The sequence below is a fragment of the Hyaena hyaena genome, unplaced genomic scaffold, assembly GCF_003009895.1.
Source record: "Hyaena hyaena isolate Hyena2069 unplaced genomic scaffold, ASM300989v1 scaffold_1529, whole genome shotgun sequence".
NCBI classification, from domain to species: domain Eukaryota; kingdom Metazoa; phylum Chordata; class Mammalia; order Carnivora; family Hyaenidae; genus Hyaena; species Hyaena hyaena.
This window is the reverse complement of record NW_024082166.1, coordinates 164,225-178,082: the sequence shown is the minus strand read 5'-3', so window position 1 is coordinate 178,082 and position 13,858 is coordinate 164,225. Positions and strand designations below refer to the sequence as shown.

Genomic DNA, 13,858 nt, shown 5'->3' with positions numbered 1-13,858 from the left:
CTGTGCTGACAGCTCGGAGCCTGGAGCCTGCTTCAGATTCTGTATCTCCCTCTCTCTCTGACCCTCCACTGCACACACTGTGTTTCTCTCTCAGAAATAAATAAAACATTAAAAAAAATTTTTAAATGGACGGCTGAACCATTTTTGAGAAAATTTATCCTAAAGACACATTCCAAAACCTGAAAAGGCTATATGCCCAAAGATGTTCACAGTAAGGTTAAATAGCACAAAAAGAAAGGACCCAGTCATTCCTCATCTGTGTAATATTTAAGTAAATTACAATGAACTCTCTTGATGGAGTACTATGTAGCCAGCAGAAAACAACTGTGAAGAATATAATAAATAAAATGGATAACTACAATGACAATGTTAGATTAATAAAATACAAACTATAGGGGCTGCTGGGTGGCTCAGTCAGTTAAGTGTTGGACTCTTAATCTCAGCTCAGGTCCTGATCTCAGGGTCATGAGTTCAAGCTCCACACTGATCTCCACAACCAGCATGGAGCCTACTTAAACAAGCAAATAAACTATATGCTCACTATGTCAACCATTTAAGACATACTGTACTCCTGTTCACGGTTATGGTTAGAGTGTGTGGTTAGAGGGTAACAGTTACTTTTTAAATGATTGCATTAATTATACAGTGAAAATAATTTCCTTTTTTAACTTTGCATCGCTTCCTAGCACACTGTGCCAGAACAATCACCCGATTAGTACTTACTAGAATAAACTCATTCTGTTCAGCTTTCGCTAAGGATACCATTGAGAGCAAATTTATCTTTTATTACTATAAACCAGATAATATCTACAAAACTTGGATTCACTAGTGGATTCTACCAAACGTTTAAGGAAGAAACAATACCAATTCTACACAAAGTCTTTTAGAAAACTGAAGAGGATGGAATATTTCTCATTTCATTGTATGACTCCATCTTTTTTACCACAACGCTAAAACCAAAGACATTGTAAGAAAAGGAAACTATGGACAAATATCCTTCATGAACACAGATATAAAATTCTAAGCGAAATTTTAGCAAGATGTTAGAATGTTTTTAGGGCACTTCAAGTAGAGCTATAGGAACACCCTGGAGAGAGGCAAAGGACAAGTGGAACTTGCTGGCTCTGAATGAAGTCAGGGGGTCCCAATGCGGGAAGCAGAGGAGACTGCTTTAGGTGTCTCCTTTGGGACACCCCAAAGTGTGGGGGGCTCCGTACATGACCCAAGTGTCTCTCAAGAGGCCTGGCTCCCAGAGACATCCAGAAAACTTACCTTCATTCTAGCTCTACAGCTCTTAGCTCAGGAATGCACTAGAACCCAATTTATTTGCCCGAGAAACCTGAAGGTGACAAACAACGTCCTTGAGGGCACCAGATTCACAGGTCACTGTGTACTCTGAAGAGCGCCAAAATCAATGGGGTATACCTACTCGGCTTAGATAAAGTCGTATCCTACACAGTCCGACAGAAGGTGCAGAACCACGTGCAGAACTGCTCCAACTGGATGGTTTAAGTATGAAAGGTCAGACTTGCAGGGGGTACTTGCTTCTAAAAGGACTGATGAGACCTCATTCTGTGTGTTTCCTGGTATGGGAAATGTACACTGCCCCGGTTTCTGATCAGTGTCCTCTGCTGTATGTCCTGACTGCACTGACTTCCTTTGGTATTCTACAGATGAGTAAACCTTGTGTGACTAACCCAAGGGGTGTCAGTATCGGAACTTTCAAGCAAGCCAACCCTACCGCTGACATCTGTCAACACAGGGCTGTGGTGGTGACCACCTCACCAGAATAACTGATCTCAGCACACTGCCTGCTTATCAATGCCCAAGGAGGTCACATCTGGTTCTCCAGGTCTCTAAACTGGGTTCTACCACTAGATGGCCAAGGCATTCTGGAAGACAGGATACTTCCTCTGCACTTCTCTCACACAGCACAGAAATGAGACGTAGCTCTACCACCTACTACCACCCACTAAGGAAAAGAGATAAATATTAGAAGTAATCCAGTTAACTAGATAGAAGTATCGCAGAGGAGGGCAGAGTCAATTTGGTCCCTGGGAAAGGTATATTTGATTTACAGAGACAAACCCTGACCTTTAATTGCAATCCAATGTCAGGGTTAGGTAAGCATAGTGACACAGTTCAAAACCATCCTCATAAGTAGAAAAGTCAATTCCAAGGACATGATCTCTTAACAAAGGCCCTAATATAAAAACACTTACTAGCAGCTAGCAGCTAAACGCTAGTGATGAGTTGCAAGGAGGTATTTTAGTGGAGACGAACGCAGGTCACCCCACCGTAACATACCTGGCAGGTCTTACCCAGGCCCATCTCGTCTCCCAGGATGCAGCCATTCTGACAATGGAAGCACTCGGCTAGCCAGTTGACCCCCTCCAGTTGATAAGGACGCAAATGAATCCCTAGAAATAAAAAATACAGCAGGTCTGAAGAGAGCAGGCATTTCAGCGCACATACAAGCGATCTCCAAAGACTTCAACTAAAGACCACCCCAGCTATTTCCTGTGCAAGGAAGTTATAGAAATGTAAACATTTGCTGACTTCTAAATGACTTTTTTTTTCCCTAATGACTTTTTAAGCAAACTTAGTCACTGTTACATTTGAAGACCTAAAGCAGCCTGTCAGTGTCACAGGACGTACTTGACAGATGAGAAAGTCAACCCAGGAGCTGGCCTCTCCAGTGCCTGGCTCCCGTGCCAGTGTCCACTCTAGGAGAGAGGCGGTACCCATGCAACATAACCACAAACAACACATGGAGGGCACGTGTCTGTCGTGTCTGTCGCTTAGCTGCAACCATTTCAATTTGCTCTCTGTGCTAAAGGAAACAAAGACTGCACAGGACTAAATTGTGTTTCAATAGAGGAAGAGCACTGTTATGAACTGAAATAATGTTGCACAGAGAATGTAATAGTGCACACGGAGCCTCTGATCTCTTTTTTCTCTCCCTTGAGGAAAAAAATCCAGTTTCAGAGAATAACCATATCTAGGGAAAAGGGAAGACCCCAAGCATACTATTAACAAAAACATAACTTTCTGGTTTGAACTAATGACCTTTAAACATCAACTAAATGGGGGCGCCTGGGTGACTCAGGTCATGATCTCACGGTTCATGAGTTTGAGCCCTGTGTAAGGCTCTGTGCTGACAGCTCAGAGCCTGGAGCCTACTTCAGATTCTGTATTTCCCTCTCTCTTTGCCCCTCCCCTACTCATTCTCTGTCTCTCAAAAATAAATATTTAAAAAATCTTTTAATGAAAAAATAAACTAGATGGTATATAATATTGTAGAATATTAAAAAAAATGAACAAGCTATTTTTATTAAGCACTTCCTAAATACCAGGAAGAACAGTAAGCACTTTACATAAACTGTCTCATTTAATATCTATCATAATCTCATACACTAGGTATTATCCCCATTTGTAGGTTAGCAAATTCAGATAACTGAGGTTCCAGTGCAACATGGCACTGGGGGGATGGTGGGGAGGGGATGGGCAAAATGGGTAAAAGGGAATGGGAGATGCAAGCTTCCAGCTATGGATGGCACAGGAATAGTCAATACTTGAATAGCATTAAGTGGTAACAGATGGTAGCTACATTTGTGGTGAGCATAGCATAACATACAGATGCAGCATAACATGTAGATGCTGAATTGCTGTGTCCTATACCTGAAACTAATGTAACTGTCAACTATACTAAATTACAAATAAACAAAATTAAAGAGATAAAATAAAGTTTTTTTTTTTTAAATGTTTTTTATTTATTTCTAGGAGAGAGAGAGACACACAGCGTGAGCAGGGGAGGGTCAGAGAGAGAGGGAGTCACAGACTGAAACAGGCTCCAGGCTCTGAGCTGGCAGTCAGCACAGAGCCCGACGCGGGGCTTGAACCCACGAACCGCGAGTACATGACCTAAGCAAAAGTCGGACGCTTAACTGACTAAGCCACCCAGGCGCCCCTAGATAAAATAAAGTTTTAAAAGTACAGCAATGTAGGAAGATCCTGAACTCACTTCCTCCCACGGATACATCAAATCTATAGTTATATATGGAGCAATTTCCTCTGGTAAAAAACCTCAAAAACGGAGATGCTATCTCGCAATAAACCCCACCCCGAGACATGACCCACAATGGGGAGGGGCCAAGGGTGCCCCCCCACACTGGGCACCCAAATCCTAAGACCAGCACCTGAAGAGACAAGCTCTCAAAACATCTGGCTTTGAAAACCAGTGGGGTCAGCATCCACAAAACCCTCAGGGTGGTAGAAAACTGGGGAGCACCTCTACAAGGACCTGCACACAGACTCCCCTGCCCCAGGGCCCAGCACAGAAGTAGCCCTCTGAAAAGTGCTCACACTCCCTTGCTAAGAGCAGAGCATAGGTGTTAGGGGCCTGGGCCTGGGGGCTACTCTCCGGGGATGGAAGCTGGTGGGCACCATCTTCTCTCTCCGTCTAGCTAAAGCAGGAGGGGTGCCAGCTCTTTTTTTTCTTTATATTTCCCTTTTTCCTCTTCTCCTCCCCACCCCCATTTGTTTTCTTTCTTCGCTGGGTGCCATCTTCACACTATCCCTCTGGGTGCTGGGGAGCTTCTACAAACATCTGATGCCCTCGATTTTACCTCGGGTGCCCTGGTTTCAACAAATGCTACGCAGGGTATGACTGCTGGCTCTGAAGGTGAGGAGGGCTGGTGTTGCTGGGTCCTCTGGGACACTGACAATTGGGAGACTCTGTTCTCAGCAGACCACCACCCCAGGGCACTGAACAGAAGGCAGAAACACACCCCAAGTCTTTCTGAAAGAGAGGCCTATGTGCTTGTCCATGAGCCTTGACCGGAGGGACAGACTGCTGGTTTGGCACACTTCCAGGGACCTACAGAGGTACTCTCAGGGAATGGAATGATGGATGCCATCTTTGCGCTTTCCCTCAGTCTCATTTCAACTCACCAGTATCTTCCAGAAAGGAGATCAGACTCTCGTGTGGTGAGCCCTGATTTCTGCAGCTGCTGCCAGGGCTCACGTCTACACTGACTGGCTCTGGTGACCGGCAGGGCTTATTGTCATGGCTTTACAACACTCTGACCAATGAGGAAAGAGTCCTTGAACAGCTACCACCTCCAGGATACAGCAAGAGGCTAGAGAGCCAAGAGCTCAATCTTTCTATAAGTGAGGCTGGTTCGCTTATCGGAGCTGTACCCTGAGGAGTAGCTTCCAATGAAACACACATCTAACAGCTGATGAGAAACCTTCCCTGAGACAGTGCAGGGCGGGCACTACCCTCACTCTCCCTCTGCCACACTCCAGAGAGCTGGACTCTCTCTAGGGAAGCTTTCACGTATGTCCGGTGCCCGCCTGTTACATCTGGTGCCCTGGTTTTGGTGACTGCCACCCAGGAGACACCCCATGGCTGCCTGGCTCTGGTGGCTAGGCGGGCTGCGTTCCTGGGTCCCACAGGTCTGTAACAGCTGGAGAGATGGTCTCCGGCATGCAGCCACCCCCAGAGAACCAAACAGACTCCAGACTGAAACATCTGTCCTCGAGCATCAGCCTTAAGGCAGGCTTCAGCTGTCTCACAATCTAGAGGCTACAGAGGTGTTCTCAGGGAACGTAGGCCAGAGGTGCCAGCTTTGCACCCTCATGCTGCATCCCCGCCACAACTCACCAGTGTCTCACAGAAAGGCACTTATACACTTGTATGGAACCCCAATTTTGACACTGCTGACCAACTTTTTAAGGGGACACCTTACAACTGGCTGTGGGGCTTTTGCTCGCAGTCCCACTAGACAGTATTTATTTGCATTCTTTCAAAGCTGTTAAGGGTCTGGCTTCCAATCAGCCTGAATGGAGGTGCTGACTAAGATCCTCACCTTTAGAGGTGCCAGACTGACTGGCACACCCTCCAGGAATGGGAACTATTAAAAATAAAATAGGCTGCTTGGGAAATCACAAAGAGGAGTTTAACAGGGTTGAAAGTAAGTTTTATCTCTCTCTCTCTCTCTCTCAAAAGTAAACAAAGTTTAAAAAGTAAAAAGAAAGAAACCAACACATAGCAAAAGTCAAAAGCACAATGAGGAAATACATGAATATGTTCCAAACAAAAGATAAAACAGGTAAACTTTGGGGAAGAAACTTTAAGAAAACTGAGCTAAGTAATTTACCTGGCAAAGAGTTCAAAGTAATGGTCATAAAGGTACTCATCACATTCAGGAGAATGGATGAACTACATGAGAACTTCAACAAAGAGACAGAAAATATGAGTTCCAAACAGAACTCAGAGAGCTGAAGAACACAATAATTAAACTGGGAAACAACAACAACAGAGGAGTTCAACAGCAGACTAAATGAAGCAAAAGAAAAGATCTGCAAACCTAAAGATAGAAGAACTGACCCAGAGTAGCACAAAGAATTTTTAAAAAATGAAGATAGCTTAAAGGGGCCTCTGGGACAACATGAAGCACACTAGCATTCACATGATAGAGGAGTCCCAGAAGGAGAAGTAAGAGAAAAGGAGGGAGAAAATTTATTTGAAGGGATAATGGCTGGAAACTCCCCTAACTGATGGAAGTAAACAAACATCCAAATTCAGGCAAACAAACATCCAAATCCAGGAAGTCCAAATTGTTCCAAATTAGATGAATCCAAAGAGACCCACAACAAATACATTATAATTAAAATGTCAAAAGCTAAAGAGAAAATATTAAAGGCAGCAAGAGAAAAACAATTTGATATGTTTATGGGAATGCTCATAAAACAATCAACAGATTTATCAGTAGAAACTTTGCAAGCCAGAAGGGAGTGACACAATATATTCAAAGTGCTAAAAGAAAAAAAATTCCAAACAAGAGTACTCCACCCAGCAAGGTTAACATTCAGAACTGAAGAAAACCAGAATTTTCCAGACAAACAAAAGCCAAAGGAGTTCATCACCTCCAAACCAGCCTTACAAAAAATGTTAAAGAGACTTTTGGGGCTGAAGAGAAAGAAACTGATTAGTACCAAGAAAACACATAAAAGTATAAATCTCACTGGTAAAGGTAAATATATACTAAAGGAAGAGGATTAATCACTTATAACTCTAGTATGAAGGTTAAAAGACAAAAGTAGTAAAAATAAATGTAACTACAACAATTAAAGTGCCCAAAAGATAAAAAGCTGTAAAATGTGACATCAAAAACATATAACACGCTGGTATGGGAAGAGTAAATATGTAGAGTTTTACAATGAGTTCAAAATTAAGTTGTTATCAACTTAAAACAGACAGTTATAAATGTAAGTTGTTATATGTAAGCCTCATGGTGACCACAAAGCAAAAACTTATAGACACACAACAGATAATAAAAAAGGAACCCAAGCATACTGCTACAGAAAGTCATCAAACCACAAAGGAAGAATGCAGAGAGGAGGGAAGAAAGGAACTATGAAACCACCAGAAAACAATTAACAAAACGGAGACAAGCACATACCCATCAATAATCACTTTGTTTTTTTTTAATGTTTATTTCTGAGAGAGAGTGCATATGTGCGCACACAGGGAGGGGCAGAGAGAGAGGGAGACAGAGGATCCAAAGCAGGGTCTCCGTTGTCAGTGCAGAGCCGATGCGGGGCTCAAATCCACAAACTGTGAGATCATGACCTGAGTCAAAGTCGGACACTTAACCAACTGAGCCACTCAGGCGCCCCAATAATCACTTCAGATGTTAAAAGACTAAATTCTCTAGTCAAAAGACACAGAGTGGCTAAATGGGTAAAAAAAAAAAAAAAAAAAACAAGACCAATCTATATCCTGCCTACAAGAGACTCACATCAGACCTAAGGATATAAACAAACTGAAAGTAAAGAGATGGAAAAAGATATTCCATGCAAATGGAAACCAAAAGAAATTTAGGGTAGCTATAATTACATCAGAAAAAAATCGACTTTGAAACAAAATCTGTAATAAGAGGTAGAGAAGGGTATTACCTAATGATAAAGGCGGTCAATCCAACAAGAGAATATGCCATTTGTAAACATTTATGTACCCAAACAGGAGTACCTAAATATACAAAGCAAATGTTAACAGGCCTACAAGGAGACTGTAATAGAGGTAAGAAATACAATAACAGTAAGAGACAGTAATACAGTAACAGTAAGAGATTCTAATACCCCCATTTATATCAATGGTTAGGTCATCAATGGTTACATCAATTGGTAAGAAAACATCAGCTTTAAATGGCACATTAGATCAGATGGACTTAACAGATGTATATAGAACATTCCATCCAAAAGTAACTTCTCAAGTGCACATGGAACATTCTCCAGGATAAATCATGTAAGGCCACAAAACAAGTCTCAAATTTAGGTTGAAATCATATCAAGCATATTTTCTGATGACAATGGTGTGAAACTAAAAATCGATTATAAGAAGGAAATTGGAAAATTCACAAATGTGATTAAGCAACATGCTACTGAATAAAAAGTCAATAAAAAAAATCAAAAGCAAAATGAAAAAACCACCTTCAGACAAATGAAAATGTAAATACAACACATGAAAACTTTTTTTTTTAATTTTTTAAAACTTTTTCTGAGAGAGAGGGAGAGACAGCGTGAGCAGGGCAGGGTCAGAGAGAGAGGGAGATACAGAATCTGAAACAGGCTCCAGGCACTGAGCTAGCTGTCAGCACAGAGACCAACATGGGGCTCGAACCCAGAAACCATGAGATCATGACCAGAGCTGAAGTCAGACGCCCTACCGACTGAGTCACCCAGACGCCCCCAACATATGAAAACTTCTGAGATGCAGCAAAAGCAGTTCTAAGAGTAAAGTTCATAGAGATAGATGCCTAACTCAAGAAACAAGAAAAATCTTGCATAACCTAACATCTTACCTCAAGGAGCAAGAAAAAGAGGAACAAATGAAGCCCAAGTTAGTAGAAGGAAGGAAATGACAAAGATTAGAGCAGAAAGAAATGCAATACAGACAATAAAAAGACAATAGAAAAGATCAATGAAACTAAGAGTTGGTTCTCTGAAGAGATAAACAGTATTGGCAACCCTTTAGCTAGACCCATCAAGGAAAAAAGGGATTCAAGTAAATACAACCAGAAATGAAAGAGAGGACATTACAACTGACACCAAAGAAATACAAATAAGCTAATAGACTACTGTGAACAATTACATACCAATAAACGGGACAAACTAAAGGAAATCAATACATATTTAGAAACATACGACCCTCCAAGACTGAATCATGAGGAAACAGAAAATCTGAACAGACTAGTAAGTAATTACTAATAAGGAGATTGAATCAGTAATCAAAAACCTCCCTCGACCAAAAAAAAAGTCTAGGATCAAATGGCTTCACTGGTAAATTTTACTAAACATTCAAAGAAGAATAACAACTTTTTTCAAAGTCTCCAAAAAAAAGAAAAGGGGGTAACACCCCCAAACTGTTTTTACCAGTTCAATATTAACCTGATACCAAAACCAGACAAGAACACCACAAGAAAATTATAGGTTAATGTGCCTTAAGAACAATAGCTGCAAAAACCTCAACAAATTACTGAAAACTGAATTCAACAATATATTAAGAGGATCATACACTATGATCAGGTGAGATTTATTCCAGGGATAAAAGGATAAACACCCACAAATGAATCAATTAAGAAAACCACATTAAGAAAATGAAGGATGAAAAAATCATATGATCATCTCATAGAAGCAGAAAAAGTATCTGACAAAAAAAATCAACACCCAATTATGATTAAAAAAATCTGCACAAAGTGGGTACAGAGGGGATATACTTCAACATAAGAAAGGCCACCTATGACAAGCCCACAGCAAACATCATACTCAGTGGTGAAAAGCTGAAAGCTTTTCCTCTAAGATCAAGAACAAGACAAAGATGCCTACTCTTGTCACTTTTATTCAAGACAGTAGTGGAGGCCCCAGCCACAGTAACCAGGCAAGGAAAAAAAGGCATCCAAATCAGAAAGGAAGAAGTAAAACTGTCACTATTTGCAGATAACATATTATAGTCAGAAAACCCTAAAGATGCCACCAAAACCCTATTAGAATAAATTAATTCAGTAAAATTGCAGGATACAAAATCAATACACAGAAATCTGTTGCATTTTTATACACATAACAAACTATCAGAGAAATTAAGAAAACAATCCTATTTTATCCTCTCCCAGCCCTGTACTTTTGGGATTTTTAAGGGAAGCTTCATCATGTAGGCCTCATCAATCATTAACCTCATTTTTAGCCCCTTTCCCTTCTCAAGAGAGTGGGGGATGGAGCTGAAAATTCCAAGCTTCTAATTATGGCTTGGCCTTTCTTGTGACCAGCCCCCACCCAAGAGCCATCCGGGAACCCACACAGAGTCACCTCATTAGAAAAAAAGATACTCCTGTCACCCAGGAGTTTCAGGAGCCCTGTTCTGGGAACCAGGGAGCAGAGACCAAAACGTATTTTCCATTATCTCACAAAACCATTACTCCAACTGTCAGCTCCGGGACCCTACCCACCTCGGCCACAGTCCATTCTGAAGTTAGGACTAGGCTCCAAGAGAAATGCAGAAAACCTGAGTCCCTCCCAGACTGTGGCTTCTCCCTCATATCCCCCTTCCAAATCTCTCCACAGTCATCAGGCACAACAGAACTACAAGGGAGTGTGGGAAATGTAGTCTTTCACTTTATAGCCTCCAGGATGTGGTAAGGCAGGCTTTGGGGTTGAAGACATCAATGTGAGAGGGTGCCCATCCGCTATATGCGTCACAGAGTTGTTTGAATTCTCTTGTCCACCTCTCAGGAGGATGAGGGGTACAGGCGTACCTTGTTTTCTTGTGCTTCACTTTACTGCCCTTCACTGATGCTATAGTTGGGTTTGTTTGTTTGTTACAAATTAAAGGTCTGTGGGAACGCTGAGTCAAGCAAGTCTCTAATAGAGACATTTTTTCCAACAGCATTTGCTCACTTTGTGTCTCTGCATCACATTTCGGTAATTCTACAATATTTCAAACTTTCTCATTATTATATTGCTTATGGTAATCTGTGATCAGTGATTACAACTCACTTGAAAGCTCAGATGATGGTTAGCATTTTTCAGCAATAAAGTATTTTTTAATTAAGATATCTACATTGGGGTTTTTTTTTCATGCTATTATACACTTAATAGACCACAGTGTAGTATAAACATAACATTTATATGCACTACGAAACAACAACAACAAAAAATTCACTTGACTGGTTTTATTGTACTATTCACTGTATTGCAGTAGTCTGGAACCAAATGAACCTCAGGTACACCTGTAGTGGAAAAGTAGGCAAAAAAGCAAGAATAGGTCTGCATATTCCAAAAACAAAGTTGTACTAACATTCCTTTATGGTCAAATGTATGTTGGGTTTTTGAAGTTCACTGAAATGTATGGGATTTATCTATCACACTATTCGGGAGGGGAAGAGCAACTAAAAATTCTTCAATCACTGGGAAGAATACTGCAGAATAAAATATTTGTTTCATCAGTTTTCAAAAAGTGGGGTAATTCATTATGTATTTTATTTTATTTTTTAAAAACATTTATTTATTTTTTGAGAGAGAGAGAGAGAGACAGAGCGCAAACAGGGAAAGGGCAGAGAGAGAGAGAAACACAGAATATGAAGCAGGCTCCAGGCTCCAAACTGTCAGCACAGAGCCCGATGCAGGGCTCAAACTCACGAACCGTGAGATCGTGTCCTGAGCCGAAGTCAGAGGTTCAACTGACTAAGACCACCCAGGAGCCCCCATTACGTATTTTAAAGAGAAAAAAAATAGTCAAGTTGCCTCCTAATAAATTTCTGGGGAAATAAAAATTTAAATATAAAGAAATCATAACTGTACTAGAAGAAAAATATTAAGACAACAATAAACTCAGAGTGGTAAAGCCCCGTCTAAGCAGAATACTAAAAGCAAAAAATCATTTGGAAACAGGCCAAAAGATATGACTACAAAGAAGTTTTAAATTTCACCACTGAAATACACACACACACACACACACACACACATTCAAAATCAAAAGACAAATAACAAGCCAGCAAACATATTCCTAACACACGTGACAAATATTTAATATTAATGCAAGAAAGATCCAACAAAGCAAAAGACAAACAGTTAAAAAATAGGCAAGGAGCATAAACTGACAAGGAATAAAAAGAAGACAAATATCCAAGTATCCATCAAAATTAGGATACAAACATTAAGCAACAAAACACCATTTTTAACATCTCAAATCGGAATACCAGTGTTGGTAAATAAGAATGTGGGAAAATGAGCAAACATTTTGCATACTCTTTCACCTAGAAATGCTGCCTTAGAAGAATTAGAAATATTTGAGCATAATAAATATTTGGTTACAAAGACATTTATTAGTATTTCTAACAGCAAAAAAAAGTAAGAATCTAAATTCTTATCTATTATCTGGCTAAACTATGGCACATCCATTCATTGGAAGATCTGTACCCACTAAATATACTGAGGAAGACTAAATGACAAAAGAGACTAAACGATAATAAAAGAAAAAGTTGTTTCCAAAAAGCATGCACATGAAACCCCAGTTTTGCTCCTCTCCCTTGCTCCATACGCTGCCCCAGAAAGGAAGAAAAAAAATATGTACACACACAGATCAAGGGACTGGCAGGAAGGTCGGTAACATATCAACAGTAATGAGACTACTGCAATTGATTTTTTCTTTATGCAAAGAGTATTACTCTAAATGTTTTACAGAGAATATGTACTACTTCAGTAATCAAAAGAAAAAATCAGTAAGGATTTATAACTAACTCACAAAAAATCATTTTGCAGAGCATAAATTCTAGTTAACAGAAATCGGAGTTTCAAGGGGCGCCTGGGTGGCTCAGTGGGTTAGGCGTCCAACTCTTGATCTCGGCTCAGGTCATGATCTCGCGGGATCTGACAGGATCTCATGGGATCCGACGGTTGGTGGGATCATGGCCCTGTGGTGACACCGCACAGCCTGTGTGGGATTCTCTGTCCTCTCTGTCCAGCCCCTGCTCATGTCTGCTCTCTCTCAAAATAAATAAATAAACTTAAAAAAAAAAACACCCAACACTTAAAAAAAGAAATAGGAATTTCAAGTTAAAATATATAATGGTTATTCTTGTGACTATACCTGTTTTCTATCATTTTCTTTCCCTCCATCACCAATGTATCCATTCCCATCAGTAAGTTTCCACCTGTCTATTTCCTTCTTCATTCACTAACTCATCAAAGCAGAGGTATGACCTCCTATCTTATCTTTTCTACTAAAACAGCTCACATCCATGTAGACATTTCTCCAGTATCAATGTGCACACTTAATCCAGCCTTCTCCCACACACGTTCTCAAAGCATCATACCTAAAAAAAACATGCAAGAAAAAAGACATACACAAACATATAATTGTAGTCAGAATACCCATATTAACACTAGTCCATAAATTTCTACTTAGGTTGCATACATACTCCTTATAGACACAGAGATACACGATCTTACAGCCTCAGAGACTCAGGAAAGGAAAGGTCTTTCGCCTTCCTGTCTGTATCCCGCTCATTCATCTTTATCCATCTCTCTTCTAAGCTCACCTAGAACTGCCACCTTCTGCGTCATTTGGAGAACGAACAAAGCCTCACACTTCCTTGGAATTTAGTAGATAATTCATACTCTGTTGTTCAATGCATACTCTTTTGTACTTTTGGAAGCACTCACAGTCTCCAGTGTAGAAACTCTAGAAGGGGAGGGCCCGTGGATTTGTTCTGCTCATCTCTATACCTGACACTTCACAGTATGCGGCTCTCAGGAGCACTCAATAAATGATTTAAGGACTAACACCACTGTTATT

General features: G+C 40.6%; 1 protein-coding gene across 2 annotated transcripts in view; it reads right to left on the bottom strand.

The window, feature by feature from the left end:
• The window catches only part of CHD1L (chromodomain helicase DNA binding protein 1 like), a 71,707-nt gene that overhangs the window by 43,635 nt on the left and 14,214 nt on the right, over nucleotides 1-13,858 (bottom strand). For both annotated transcript variants that reach the window (XM_039224066.1, XM_039224065.1), the window contains exon 2: nucleotides 2,308-2,420. In XM_039224066.1, coding sequence (XP_039079997.1) covers nucleotides 2,308-2,331 — 24 coding nt within the window. In that variant the 5' untranslated portion in view covers nucleotides 2,332-2,420. The remainder of the gene's footprint in view (nucleotides 1-2,307; nucleotides 2,421-13,858) is intronic.